Genomic DNA, 16,290 nt, shown 5'->3' with positions numbered 1-16,290 from the left:
TAACACCCCTAGACAAGAAAACATGTGACCAGTGCTGGATAATGCACCTAGACAAGAAGTTTGAATGGAGAAGAGTTTGCAAACCGGTTATGACACCTGCGGAAGCCATAAAAAGGAAAGCTCAATACATAAAACAGATAAGTGCAACATTTTTCTCCAGGGACTTCGTAACATGCATGTATATTGATTTTTTTACGCAGAGGTTTCCATAGCCTTTAACATCAAAATAGTATTGGTATTTAAGGGGTTAAACTATTCCTGAAAGCATATATCAACAAAGTTCCTCACTAATATCATACATGTTCCAATGACTGATGGATTGTAGCATTAGTTTTTTCAAAAAGTTATGAGCACATATTAACGTATTTTCCCACCAAAAATTCCATCAAAAAACCTTTTTGACTAAGATTAGAAAAAAAGGGGCCTGCAGCTCAGCGCTATTCATTTGAGTTGACACTTTTATCGAATGCTGGATACCATCGGCTCTGGTCTGAACTTTCTTCCCCTGGCAGATGGGAACATCTATGCATCAGCAGCCACTGCTTATCAAACAGTGTGGATTACAAAAATAATAGGGATTATTGAATCCGAAGTCCAATTTTTAGTGGAACTTTCCTTTAGCCAATATCCACATTTATGATGGTGCACATGTTTTAAAACAGAGAATTCTGAAATTTTCTTACAAGCCCAAATTTTTTTTAAATACATTTTTTTCCACAATACTCTTATCATTGGAAACTAGAACCAATTAACCGGATTTTTTTTTTGGAACAAATAAAACCAAAACCATATTGCAGTTGCTTCTTTAATGTGTTTTGCTTTTTTTGACCATTTTACAGCAGGGTGTTTAGTGACAAAAGAAAAGAACAAGGTTCCACAAATACATAATACCATGCCTGTCACTGTGCAGAAATAGTGGCTATTTGGTCAGTCGACATACAAGGTGTTTGCAGGCACAGAAGGATAATAGCGTCATCGTACAGTTACATTTTAACAATGGCTTAAAAGCTCTCTGGTGGCTTTCCTCAAAGATAGTCGTTTAGGAGATTATATATATATATATATATATATATATATATATATATATATATATATATATATATATATATATATATAGTGCTTATCACTCCCTGTCCCCAGTGGGGCTCACAATCTTAATTCCCTATCTGTATGTTTTTGGAGTGTGGGAGTAAACCGAGCTACTCCAAGAAAACCCACACAGATGTGGTCCTTTATAGGAAAGAAACCTATTTATAAAGGATAATCCCTTATATGAATTTTGGATTCAGCAGCGTCTACAGTCCCAGTAACCCGTCTAGATTTACCGTATCAAGCAAAAGGAAACTTTATTAGCTAGTCCGTCCTTACCATGTTCTGGTTCAATAGTATGCTCACAAAAAGTAATAGCTTCTGGTTTAGTCATTTTCACAAGGACACATACAGTGCTAGTGAATTAGGTGGTAAAGTATAGACTTGGCAGATTACATAGCTCTAGCAGCATTCACGCCGCTGTATTGAAAGTCTCTATGGAGAACCAAATTGAGAAACGCTCTAGTTAGAGGAACACAATACCTTGGAAAAATATAGCCTAACTGCACACATTTCCCATTTTTTATGGTGAAGGATATATAAACAGGGATTGTCATTCAGGAGCCTTAATCATGAGAGCACCCTCCACAGAAAAGTGTGTATGCTCCAAACGAAAACTACCACTTATTATCCTGGGCACGCTTCCAAAACGAAGTCTAGATATAACTTCCAGACAATCATGTGTTCTCAGCCTAGAGCTAGTAATGAAAATGCCTTTCACGAATGGTTTCAAATAATATTGCTCAGAGCAGACTGTTACCACTCCAGGGCCACATAGTAGCTACACAGTGGTGCCACCATGCAGCTATTTCCTGCTGTGCCCATGTTAAGTGTACGCCAAATAATAGAGCCAGCACAATAACCTCAGAGAATTAACCAGATTGCGCCTAACACGCAGAATTACCCATATTGGGCCAGCCAAATGCGGTGCTCTTATTGCTACAATAGTGCGCATACAAACAAGCAAGCGACAGTGCCACTTTTCCTTCAACCGGCACTACTCTCTACACCTCTATGAGGAACTTGCATACAAGCTGCCAAACAGAAGTCACTTGAGAGTAGCAATTCTTTTCCTGTGCCAAAGTCTGCAGTCACTGATCATGCTGGAGAAGACAAGTCTTTCAGAAAGGATCATAGGCATTGCCAGGAATCTGGGTCTGTCTCACCGAATCCTGTATTCTAGTTTGGCTAGGTAGCGAGTATCCACATAAGAAGTCTGCAGCTACACTGTACCCTCCCTTGGTATATTACAAATGACTGAGTTTTCCTATGGCTTACAGAAAATGGTTTATAGAAACTTAAGGGTATTTTGAAGCTAGTAACCTTCTCACAATGAAGGTCACCTTGTCAACAGTGCTAATTATTCATGCGTGAGCGCAGAGACAATCAATATACTACAACCATCCAGATTGTCAGAAGGACACTCAATGTCTATGTCTATAGGGGCTGACAGACCAGCAATACAAGTCTGCTCTCTTACATGAACGTTATTATTGTGGACAAATGTTTGTCAGTTATTTCATTTCTACGACCAACTTAAAAGAGTCTGTCACCAAAAAGCAATTTTTTTCTTTTAGAGCAATCATAGTATTTTGTGATAAATATAATTTTACACTATGTGACTGATTTTCTTCCAGTAACAAACACTGCAACTGTCCTGAATTCTGTCAATGTATGTAACCAAATGGCTCCTCAATAATTTTTCTTAGAAGTTTCAACCATGTTAAGCCATCTTCGAATACACTTTAGCAGCTGAATGGTTGACCACGTCACCGGTCATACTCTGCTGAATCTGATTGATCAGAGCCCTCCCTCCAGCTCCAGCCTGTAGGCTCACAGACCAGGTCTATATAGGATAATTTGTTCACCTTCCTGGCAGGAGACAGATTAGCTCTTTACTCTCGCCAAATACTGGACTTTAGAATATGAAAAAAAAAAAAGCCATCAGCAATGACCGAGTCTAATGAGCACTTTTGACAACCAGAAGTTCCTGATAACATGATAATAAAGCTGCTATGCAGAGCCCTGGGTTAAGGTACCAATACACATCAGACATCGACAATTTCAGCAGGACTGGCCAACAATCTGATGTAAATGGGAGCGTCCCGACTTTCCCCCCAATGGCAGATGTTGGCGGAAAGAACAATCACGCATGTTAGATTTTTGCCGATCCTTTGTTCCTGCAGGAGACAAGCGGATGCCAGAGATGTCTGGCAGCAGCTTATTCCCTCCCCCCATTGAATACACATGCACGCTCAGCTGAGCCAAGCGTGCATATGTATGCAGTAGTCGGAAGGAATAGCGGTCAACGGAATGAGCGTTCGATGGCCAGCTATTTTAAGTGTATGGAAGCTTTACTTCCCAAACTGCAGTAGAACTACCATCTAATACTTTTGGCCGATGAACAAATAGTACTCTATAAATAAAGATGGCAGTTCCTGTTTGACAGCAAACAGGTCTGTAGTTGGGCAGCTCTGCACAGTTCCCAGGGTGTGTGAAGGAATATATTCACTAATGCAAACAGTACAGTAAATTAATTTAGGAAAGAACTGTGTAATCGTTGGGCTTTGGTATTTTCTGCCACTTGCATGAGCTCAGCTCAGTGTTTTTATGATACAGGATTTCAATCCAGGGCAGAGCTTAGCCAACAGAGAAAAGAGCTCACTTTGTATTTGGCAAAAGTACGATCACTTATCCTGACCCTTTTAAGCCACTAATCCGTTTAGAAGGACACAGTATATTGATCTTACACTTGAAGACAAAGCAGCAATCAGGATTGTCTAGTGACAACGCCCATGGGCTTTCTAATGCATTTCGAACACATATCCATGGCTATTTCCGTTATTTGTTGAAGGTGAGATAGATACCTTTAGGCAAGCATTTGCTCCTTGTCTTTTTCAACCTTCAGTAGTTATGCTATTTCAATCTGAAACAATACTCACAAATGTATCATGACATTTCAATTGGCAGAAGAATGTCAAGAATTAAACCAGTGAATGAACCACAAAACAATAAATACATATCTGATATAGTAGAGTCTACGGTCATTATTTCATCTGTGTGATAGATGGAGATTTCTCCATATTACACTATAAATGTGTGAGTGAAAATCCAGTGGTGCCAGCGGTAATTTAATGCTATGCAGCTCCACTCCGTGAGCAAATCAGCCACAAATAATTTGGGATAATGGGAAGAAATGGTTGTTTCTTCTAGTAAGGCTTAGTGGCAATAATTCTTTACTTCTGCTCTATAAAAGGTGCTCTGCGTGTGTATAAATAAAATGCATAGACTTCCTATCTAGACATGGCTTTCATATATTATGCATGTAGTAGTAGGGTTATCGGCTGGAGGTGCACTTGGTTCAGAAATGTCCATACATTCTTGTGATGTAGAATCTTCTTTCACACATGACTGTATACTGTCCTGAGAGTCTATATCTAGACATTGTTTCTTTCCCTGTGGATGTACGGAGACCGTAATGGCAATTTGCCGGGGTGGTTCATGGAGAGAAGATGCATCCGAATCAGCTGTTGGAGAATCACTCCGTTGTAAAGCATTAGGAATGGTGAACACCTCGTCCACATCACAAAGTTCCTGACCAACAGCTCCTTGTCTTACAAATCTATGTCCTTGTTCTTCCAAGCCGACCACTTCCATGATCTCTTCCATTATGATCCTGCAGTTCATGATAAGTGGTGGCAAGGGTACGCTTCTAGCCAGTTCCTCAATATATCGGGCAAATTCCATTGTTTTAAACTGAGTAACCTTGGCAAGTTCGAGTGTCTTGGCTGAAGTGATAATAGGTATTCTCTTTGCAATCTCAAAGGCTTTTTGCAATTTTTCTGGCCCCTCTGTCCTAAAGAAATCATTAATCGCTTTCTCCGTTTTCTTCAGATGGCTGCTCATCATGCACAGTCTTGTAATATTTAACACCATCACGATGGTAAAAGCAACAAGGCAGACTATCATGTAGTAGATTCCCATGTCCCCAGAGGTAAAAATGACCCGGAGCGTAACTGTATTATTCACAGTGCCATGAGAGTTAGTAGCGACACAAGTGTACTTCCCTCGATCTTCAAATGACACACTAGTGATGTTTAAAAGTCCACTATCAAGAATCCACAATTTACCTTCTGAAATAAAAAGAAATAGACATATTAGCTTGACAATTAGCGATTGAACTGAATGTACAGGAAAAACCTGAGGAGCTTTTTTTGTATGTTATAAAGCTGCATTTTTAGTGCTGCCCACAGATAGACTGATCGCACACAATATTACCTAATTCCAGGCTTCCCCCAGCAGTTTATGACACAATCTACTGCTGCAGGGAATGGTGTCCTGAATTGCCCTGCAATTTGTATTAAAACTGGTATTTTTTTTTATACAGATGAGAGAGCATTTCAGGACACCTCTCCACCCCTGTGGATACAGATGGTATGATGAAGTGCCCAAGCAGCTGGAAATTTCTGCATGACGGACCGTTAGGTATGAGATATTGTGGTGCAAGGATAAGGAGAATCAATATAACGGACTATGGTATCAATTCCAATTTATTGGGAAATAAATAATGTCACATGTACATTATGAACATCCAAACATTTGGACATGCAATGTTTTTTGTTTTGTTTGTTTATTAAATCTGCAACAGAATTTTCTGTTAAGGCCTTGTGCTTAAATAAAAAAAATTCACGTTTTTCCCCATCATTCTGCACTCAATACCCCATAAGGACAAAGTGAAAACAGAATTTTAGAAATTTTTGCAAATGTATTAAAAATGAAAAAAACAGAGCAAAGATCAAGCTATGAGGAGGAAGGTACTGTCCGCAGACTTCAGTGACAGGTTTGTGTGGAGGGTACAATACATTTTCTGCTGCACTGAAAGTTCTCAAGACCACAGTGGCCTCCATAATTCTTAAATGGAAGAAGTTTGGAACAACCAGGACTCTTCCTAGAGCTGGCCGCCCCACCAAACTAAGTAATCGGGGGAGAAGGGCCTTGGTAAGAGATGTGACCAAGAACCCAATGGTCACTCTGGCTGAGCTCCAAAGATCCTGTGTGCAGATGGGAGAAACTTCCAGAAGGTCAACCATCACTGCAGCACTCCACCAATCTGGGCTTTATGGCAGAGTGGCCAGAAAGGAGCCACTCCCTAGTAAAAGACACATAAAAGCCTGTCTGGAGTTTGCAAAGAAGAACCTAAAAAGGACTCTGACTGAGAAACATGTTCCTGTGGCCTGATGAAACCAAGACTGAACTTTTTGGCCTCAATTCTCAGCGTCATGTCTGGAGAGAGCCAGGCACTGCTCATCACCTGCCCAATACCATCCCTACAGTGAAGCATGGTGGTGGCAGCATCATGGTGTAGGGGTGTTTTTCAGCAGCTGGGACAGGGAGGCTGGTCATGGTTGAGGAAAGATGAATGGAGCAATGTACAGAGATATTCTTAATGCAAACCGATATTCACCTTCCAATAAGACAATGACCCTAAGCACACAGCCAAGGCAACACAGGAGTGAACAAATAGAAACTGGGGAGGAAACCTCCAGCTCACTTTACACACTCCAGTGTGGTGTGGATTGTGGGTTGCGCTCGGATCCTCGTGTCGGTACAACGGCAGGCTAGCAAGCAAAGAAGAAGGTAGGATCCAGCGCTGGGTGCAATTAAAATGGATTCTCTGTTCCAAGTTTAATGGAATGAAATTAAAAGGAAGTCCAGTTGCATAGGGTCCTGGGTGTGTGAAAAAGTGGTGGTGCGTGTCCTCGGGGCCTACGCGTTTCGGACGTCTGCTGCGTCCTTAAACTTGGCTGTAGTGATTTTTAAATAGAGCGCGCTGTCAGTTTTATACTCAGTCAGCTGATTGTTAATGCGTGTCATCCTTTATGTTGTGTTGGAACGCAAACCGGAAATGATCAATTTTGTATTATGTCAGCTGATTTTTTATGCGTGTCATCGTCTATGTTGCGTTGGAACGCAAACCGGTAGTAGTCATTAGGTCCTGTGTTGTTTTCTGTCGGATCTCATCCGTGAGTAATTGTGTGATTCTTGAACTTTGAAAACCTGAAGAAATTAGTAGGTGTGATGTATTTATACTTATTTATGATAGGTACTGTATGTTAATGGTGATTATGACGTTTCAGATTTCTATGTGGGTATATGACACTCACGATGTCCGGTTGAACCTGTGTACCCCGGCCTGATATGGCTCCCAAGAACCATCATTAACGTTCGTATTGACCGTAAGTGACATTTAATCATAGATTCTACTCGAATATCCGAGAAAATATGTATACTAGGATTGTATTTATTTGTTAATCGTAACGAAAAACTGGGGGCCTTTGCAATCTGGCCGTGATGGATTATCAAGACATATATGAATGACCATGAAAGTTGAATTGTGACTGGTACTGTTGCATTAGTGTTGGAGTATGTTTGAAAACCTGTTAATATGGTACTATGTTACAACGCGCTCTGTATATAGGATGAGGATCATGTGGGGAAAGTGCAGGAAGGACACAACTGAATCTTTATGGGAATCGGGAACATGTAATGAAACAACAAGACTGGGTGGTGTGTGAATAAAAAAGTGTGCATGACAAAAAGCATATGTTATGCATGCATCACTTGGTGGGTTTATATACCTTGAATAGCATTATACGGTTAATTGGATTTAATTTTTATTATTAGCCTTGACTCGGTTCTGAATTATGCTCTTGTATAGCTGGTAATACTTATATATATAATGACTGTTTGGTGACTGGTGATACTTTCATGGATAATGACTATTTATTAATTTAGTATAGATACATTGGTTCTTTCTTTGGTATATTAGTATAGATACATTAGTTCTTTCTTTAGGTTTAAGCCGTTTGGGTACCTTGTATTAAGTCTGTATATCCAGTATGCTTCCCTAAGGTGGGTTTTGTGTTTGATGTCACCTCCCCGTTTGCAGGGATGAATTTTTTCGATGGCATAGCAGCAGAAAAATTTGGTTGATCTGTGATGTTGGGAGATAAAGTGCTTTGCTGCATTTGATATGTTCAGAATATTCTCATTTCTGATATAGCTAAGGTGTTCCAGAATTCTTACTTTAAATTTCCTGTTCGTACAGCCTACATATTTCAATTTACACTCAAAGCACTCTATGATGTAAATAACTGCTTCAGAATTGCAGTTGATATAATTTTGAATATTAAAGCTATCAGTTTGTGTAGAGTCGCTGAAAGTTTTGGTTATCTGGACATGGGAGCACACTTTGCATGGGTGCTGCCCACATTTATAGAAGCCCGTGGTCTCTAGCCATGTTGTTTTTGTTTTTTCATTGGCAGTAAATAGAGATGGAGACAAGGCATTACCTAGCGAGGAGGCTTTCCTTGCCACTATTCTGCATCCTCCGGATAGCACCGTGCGCAGAGTGTCATCCTCCATGAGAATCGGTAAGTAATCAGTTACTATTTTCTTGATTTGCATGAACTGATTGCTCTGTTGTAAGATCAACGTTGGTTGGTTGACCGTAGATTGGGTATTGTGTAATAAGTTAGCTGTTTTGCTGTGATGTCCTAGAAGTTGAAATCTAGTTTTCTTAGTCATGATGTTGCTGGCCCGATTGAGTGACCATTTCGGATAGCCTCTTTCTAGGAGTCTTGTTCTGATTGATTCTTGTTCTATTTCAAATTGACTTTGAGATGTACAGTTCCTTTTGGCACGGTGCATTTCGCCCACCGGTATGGCTTTTATGGTATGTTTGGTGTGACTACTATTTGCATGTAATAAGTTGTTAGTGGCCGTGGGTTTTCGATGTGTTTTGGTCGAGATGTTTTGGCCATTGACACCTTTTAGCTCCAGATCCAGAAAAATGATGTCGGTGACATCAAAATGGTACGTAAATTTAAGATTGCAGTCGTTGTTGTTTAAAAATTGCGCAAACTTAGGGATAATATTGGTGTCTTCTTTCCAGATGATCAATATGTCATCAATATATCTGCCGTACCATTCTATACAGTGGCTGTAGGTGTTTTCACTCGAAAAAATGTAAAATTGTTCCCACCATGCCATTACCAAATTTGCTACCGAGGGGGAGAATTTTGTCCCCATGGATACTCCTTTAAGTTGTAAATAGGATTTGGAATCAAATTGGAAGTAATTATGAGTTAGGAGAAAATTGAGTACCTCCAGTATGTACAGTTGGAAATTGATGTCATATGTGCTATGTTTGGTAAGGTGATATTCAAGGGCAGCATGGGCAATTCGGTGTGGGATTGATGTATATAGTGACACGACGTCACATGTGAGCCAACTATATTTTTTGTCCCAACGTTTGTTGAATAGTAAATTCAGGACATGTTTGGTGTCTCTGAGGAAGCCCGGTGTTGTTTGTGCCAATGGTTGTAACAGCGTATCTAACCATTCTGAAAGTCTCTCTAGGATCGATCCAATACCTGAGACGATCGGTCTCATTGGTGGAGGGAATATCTGTTTGTGAATTTTTGGGAGTGCGTGAATAATTGGGGTAATTGGTTGGTCGATGTAAATAAAGTCCATTTGTTTTTGGTTGATGAACCCTCCCTGAAGGCCATCATTAAGTAGTTTTTTCATTAATATTTTAATTATTTCTACTGGGTTTTTATCCAATTTTTTATAGGTGGTTTCATCTGACAGCATGTTTAAAATGGAATGTTGGTAGTCTTCTTTATTTAATACTGTGACATTGCCCCCTTTGTCTGACATTTTTATGATCAATCGTTTGTTTTCTTGCAATGATTTTGCTGCTTCTTTAAGTTTAGTTGGCATATTGTTTATTGGACGTTGGCCTTTGAGGTTGTCAGCAAGGTGGTGAAGTTCTTTTTCAATGACCATTTGAAACCGATCCATGGAATCTGTGCGTGAACTGATAGGGTAAAACTTAGGGTTCGATGTTTTAAAGTTGGAAGCTGTGGTCACTGTTTGATTTGGTGTTTCATTTCGCATGTGATCAAGGCTTACTATTGTCGTGAGTTCTTCAAATGAAAAATTGGACAACTGGGACACTATTTCTGGTGACGATTTTGCATGTCCTTCGATGTCTGTAGTTGAGGATGATGACAATGTCCTAGGATCTTCTGGTTTTACTTCGTTTTGAAGAAAGAAATGCTTTTTGACTGTCAAATTTCGAATGAATTTATTGATATCAAGTATGGTGTTGAAAAGGTTGAAGTTCTTTTTGGGGGCGTAATTGAGGCCTAGGGACAAGACCTCATTTTGTTCAGCAGTCAGGTGTGTAGAGGAAAGATTGGTGACATTTGTAGTTAATGTTGCTGAAATTTCCTTGAGCGGAGGCGGCGGTTTTGTTCTGTGTTTGATCGACTTATGTTTTCTGCCGCCCCTCCTTCCCCGTTTTTTGACTGAAACAAAATGTTGTCTGATCTAAGTGACTTAGGGACAACTCTGTGAATGTCCTTGCGTGGCCCAGCCAGTGCCATGACTTGAGCCCAATTGAACATCTCTGGGGAGACCTGAAAATGTCTGTCCACCAACGGTCCCCATCCAACTTGACAGAGCTTGAGAGGATCTGCAGAGAAGAATGACAGAAAATCCCCAAATCCAGGTGTGCAAACCTTCTGGCATCATATCCAAGAAGACTGGAGGCTGTTATAGCTGCCAAAGGTGCTTCAACTGAGTAAAGGGTCTAAATACTTACAGTGAAGGAAATAAGTATTTGATCCCTTGCTGATTTTGTAAGTTTGCCCACTGTCAAAGACATGAACAGTCTAGAATTTTTAGGCTAGGTAAATTACCAGTGAGATAGATTATATATTAAAAAAAAAAAAAAAAAAAAAGAAAATCAGTCCAAATTATATATATTTATTTGCATTGTGCACAGAGAAATAAGTATTTGATCCCCTACCAACCATTAAGAGTTCAGCCTCCTCCAGACCAGTTACACGCTCCAAATCAACTTGGTGCCTGCATTAAAGACAGCTGTCTTAAATGGTCACCTGTATAAAAGACTCCTGTCCACAGACTCAATTAATCAGTCTGACTCTAACCTCTACAACATGGGCAAGACCAAAGAGCTTTCTAAGGATGTCAGGCACAAAATCATAGACCTGCACAAGGCTGGAATTGGCTACAAAACCATAAGTAAGACGCTGGGTGAGAAGGAGACAACCGTTGGTGCAATAGTAAGAAAATGGAAGACATACAAAATGACTGTCAATCGACATCGATCTGGGGCTCCATGCAAAATCTCACCATGTGGGGTATCCTTGATCCTGAGGAAGGTGAGAGCTCAGCCGAAAACTACACGGGGGGAACTTGTTAATGATCTCAAGGGAGCTGGGACCACAGTCACCAAGAAAACCATTGGTAACACATTACGCCGTAATGGATTAAAATCCTGCAGTGCCCGCAAGGTCCCCCTGCTCAAGGCGGCACATGTACAGGCCCATCTGAAGTTTGCAAATGAACATCTGGATGATTCTGAGAGTGATTGGGAGAAGGTGCTGTGGTCAGATGAGACTAAAATGGAGCTCTTTGGCATTAACTCAACTCGCCGTGTTTGGAGGAAGAGAAATGCTGCCTATGACCCAAAGAACACCGTCCCCACTGTCAAGCATGGAGGTGGAAACATTATGTTTTGGGGGTGTTTTTCTGCTAAGGGCACAGAACTACTTCACCGCATCAATGGGAGAATGGATGGAGCCATGTACCGTCAAATCCTGAGTGACAACCTCCTTCCCTCCACCTGGACATTAAAAATGGCTCGTGGCTGGGTCTTCCAGCACGACAAGGACCCGAATCATACAGCCAAGGCAACAAAGGAGTGGCTCAAAAAGAAGCACATTAAGGTCATGGAGTGGCCTAGCCAGTCTCCAGACCTTAATACCATCGAAAACTTATGGAGGGAGCTGAAGATCCGAGTTGCCAAGCGACAGCCTCGAAATCTTAATGATTTACAGATGATGGAGTGGGCCAAAATTCCATCTAACATGTGTGCAAACCTCATCATCAACTACAAAAAAACGTCTGACTACTGTGCTTGCCAACAAGGGTTTTGCCACCAAGTATTAAGTCTTGTTTGCCAAAGGGATCAAATACTTATTTCTCTGTGCACAATGCAAAAAAAAATATATATAATTTTGACTATGTGATTCTTTTTTTTTTTTTTTTATATAATCTCTCACTGGTAAAATTAACCTAGCCTAAAAATTCTAGACTGTTCATGTCTTTGACAGTGGGCAAACTTACAAAATCAGCAAGGGATCAAATACTTATTTCCTTCACTGTATGTAAATGCAATATTTTCATTTTTCCTTTACAATAAATTAGCAAAGATTACAAACATTCTGTTTTCATTTCATCATTATGGGGTATTGAGTGCAGAATGATGGGAATATAGAATTTGTATTTTAGCACAAGGCCTCAGCATAACAAAATGTGAAAAGATCAAAAGGGTCTGAAGACTTTCCGAATGCATGAATACATATATACATACATATTATGTGACAATTTGGGGTAAGTTAGTTAGCTCACAGATCGCCATCTCTAGGGTAAGATGCTTGGCACACTTAAGAATTTTCCCTCCAATGCAGTGGATTCGGTTTGAAACTGGCCGCAACCAGCTTTATGGTCTTCATACATGAAAAGCGGTTTCACAAAACAGTTCAAAATAAACCCTAGGCCAGGGGTCTCAAGCACGCGGCCCGCGGGCCGCATGCGGCCCCTGGGGCTGTCATCTGCGGCCCGCGGGACACAGAGCCGCTAGTATCGGCTCTGCTCCGAGACTCTGGAATTCCCTGACATCGCTGTCCACATATGAACAGCGATGTCTGGGGCTTCCCCAGAGCCGGAGTCCCGGGCAGAGCGCTAGAACAGGCTCTGCTCCGGGACTCTGGAATTCCCTGACATCGCTGCCCATATATGGACAGTGTGTCAGGGTCTTGCCCAGAGCAGAGCAGAGCGCTGGTGTCGGCTCTGCTCCGGGACTCTGTGGAATTCCCCGACATATCTGCCCATATATGGACAGTGTGTCAGGGTCTTCCCCAGAGCGGAGTCCCGGGCAGAGCGCTAGTATCGGCTCTGCTCCGGGACTCTGTGGAATTTCCTGACATCGCTGCCAATATATGGACAGTGTGTCAGGGTCTTCCCCAGAGCGGAGTCCCGGGCTCTGCTCCGGGACTCTGGGGAAGCCTCTGACATCGCTGTCCATACATCGACAATGACGTCAGGGGCTTCCCCAGAGCAGGAGTCCCAGTGATGTCAGGAGCACAGCTGGAGTCCCAGGAAGAGCCTACTAGCGCTCTGCCCGGGACTCCAGCTCTGGGGTTGCCCCTGACATCTCTGTCCATATATGGACAGTGATGTCAGGAGCAGCTCTGCTCCGGGACTCCAGCTCTGGGCAAGCCCCTGACATCACTGTGGCAGCATCTGCATAGGGCACTGTGGCAGCATCTACAGAGGGCACTGTGGCAGCCTCTACAAGTGGGTGTGTGGCAGTATCTGAAGAGGACACTGGCATTATCTAGGGGTGTGATGCATTATCTACAGAGTGCACTGTGGCCTTATCTACGGAGGGCACTGTGGCCTTATCTACGGAGGGCACTGTGGCCTTATCTACGGAGGGCACTGTGGCCTTATCTACGGAGGGCACTGTGGCCTTATCTACGGAGGGCACTGTGGCCTTATCTACGGAGGGCACTGTGGCCTTATCTACGGAGGGCACTGTGGCCTTATCTACGGAGGGCACTGTGGCCTTATCTACGGAGGGCACTGTGGCCTTATCTACGGAGGGCACTGTGGCCTTATCTACGGAGGGCACTGTGGCCTTATCTAGGGGTGTGTTGCATTATCTACAGAGGGCACTGCGACAGCATCCACAGAGGGCACTGCGGCAGCATCCACAGAGGGCACTGCGGCACTATCTAAAAAGGGGCTGCACAATCTTGACATGTGTGCTAACTGAGCCGCCGGACTGCATTTAGCGACACTTAAACTGGAAAGCTGGATTGTTGAAATAAGCACGTGGAGAAATATCTAAAATTTTAAACCTAGCGCTATTATTATAGTAATGTAGTATTATTATTCTAGTAATATAGTGTTATAGTAGTTCAAATAACTAATTGATTAACAATAATTTTGTATTGTATCAAATTTGAAAGTAATGCGCCCAGTCAACTTCCCATTTTTTCTATATGCGGCCCGCTTACCCGGCCGAGTTCGAGACCCCTGCCCTAGGCTGTCCAGCCTCTAACTAAGCATACAGCTTCCCTAGCTATCAGGATGAAAGACCTTCTGCCCAGCACCTCACAACATACATGTGTTCTAACCAGAACTTTTGACTCCCACAGGCTGGCAGTGTCGGTCTTCCTCAGACTGGGAGCATTGTGTGAATAGATCACACCTTTCTTAAAAGGAGCCTTAACAGCTTGCAGCTAATGACTCCTAAGGCAGCCCAAACCCTGGACGGTCCTAAAGACGGAGTGGAACTTTACTCTTCTGCTCCCACAACTCAGACCTTTTTTCAGGTTTCTTGCCTAATAAATGAGAATGGACACATTCTCTTGTAACATTCCTTTTGAATAGAACATTCTGGGCCCAAATCCTGCCCTTTAATAGCCACGCTGCTACAATATATACACACACATACATAAACACACTGTATATAATTATATACACATACAAAAACACACACACAAACTTCCTGGCAGACCGCATCAACTTGAATTTGAAAACTGGACCACTGCTCTAATTTCCCGAGTTAGACAACTCTAAATAACAGACAGGAAATAACCCAGCACGGGAGGAACAGGTTGTATTAATGTTTAGTCTACGAAACAGTAAATCCTCTGTTAAGACTATAGGTCACTATTTTAGTATGTGGTAACATCATACTTTAGAATTTGATATAGTTACAGAAGACTAGCTACACATAATACTGATCACAGCGAGGCAGCATTAACAAGTTAGGAAGATTTTGTTATAGACAACTTAAAGGAGTTGTCCAACTTCTGACAACTGATGACCTATCCACCGAATAGGTCATCAGTATGTCATCGGTGCGGGTCAGACACCCGGACCCCGCACCGATAAGCCACATGCACTGGATGTTGTGGCACATACATAGCATAGTGGCCGTGCTGCAGAACTGCAGGTCTGCTCCTATTCACTTGAATAGGAGTAGAGCTGCAGTTCTGCAGCTTAGCCGCTATCCTGTGGCCGGAGCTAACTGCTTCTGGCTTGTACGCCCGATGCACAGAGGCACTGGACCAGCTGATCTGTGCTGGGCACGGGTGTCACCATGTACTGATGACCTATCTGGTGGATAGGTCATCAGAAGCTGGAAAACCCCTTTAAGAATTGCACAGAATACTCTAAAATGGTGGTCTGGACTCACATGTATAGGATTTTAACTAGCAGAAGTGGTTGTTTTTTTTTGTCGCTTGGAAGTATCCAAAAAGACATAAAATATGCTGGTCAGACAAACTTGTTGCTATAAAAGGAGACTGTTCTCTACACACACTAGATTCCCTGTACTGTAATCCCACCTCCTGTACACCGAAGTCAGCGTCCGCCCCACCCCTCACTGAAGCAGCCTATATTGTGGAAGAATAGTTTACAGTAAACTACACAACTAATGATAATACAATGGGCCAATTGTCGAATAGTTAGACAGCGTAAACGTAGACCAGGCAGGCAAAAAAATCATCCAAATTTATCACAGTGGTGAATGCTGCATTATAATTTTGGCACATATTGAATGACCTATTAGACACTTTCTTCTTCCTTTCACCACTTTTGATTTGGCTTATTTTGCACCAGAATTTTATGGCAGCTTTTTGGCGCACATTGATGCATTTTAAGCCACGCCTTTTTACCCCAAACTACCCCATCTTGCTAAGCCACATAAAAAAAAATTGTGCAATCATCAAAATGTTGGCACATTTTTTTGACACTTTATAGACCCAGATGCAGTAGTAAATCTGCCCCAATATGTATTATCCCAAGATTTGTGCATTATCCCTGGTACTATATTCTAGTACTCAGCTGGTCATGTTGGTGCAGGATTGTTGGAATTTACATAATGTATAGTAGGGACGAGTAGGATAATGGAAATGTATTTCAAACATAAACTGTAGGATAACCAATTACAACTGTACCTGCTGAAAGAAATATACACCATGTTCCAAATTATTATGCAAATTGGATTTAAGGGTCATAAACATTTAA

At 41.8% G+C, this 16,290-nt stretch overlaps 1 protein-coding gene across 1 annotated transcript in view; it reads right to left on the bottom strand.

Annotated features, from left to right (window-relative positions):
- Positions 1–791: 791 nt before the first annotated feature.
- Positions 792–16,290, bottom strand: part of MFAP3L (microfibril associated protein 3 like) — a 61,191-nt gene continuing 45,692 nt past the window's right edge. The window contains exon 3 of the mRNA XM_075860252.1: positions 792–5,222. Within this exon, the coding sequence (XP_075716367.1) occupies positions 4,387–5,222 (836 nt within the window). The 3' untranslated portion in view covers positions 792–4,386. The remainder of the gene's footprint in view (positions 5,223–16,290) is intronic.

This window comes from Rhinoderma darwinii, chromosome 1, assembly GCF_050947455.1.
Source record: "Rhinoderma darwinii isolate aRhiDar2 chromosome 1, aRhiDar2.hap1, whole genome shotgun sequence".
NCBI lineage: Eukaryota > Metazoa > Chordata > Amphibia > Anura > Rhinodermatidae > Rhinoderma > Rhinoderma darwinii.
This window is presented reverse-complemented; position numbering and strand designations above follow the sequence as displayed.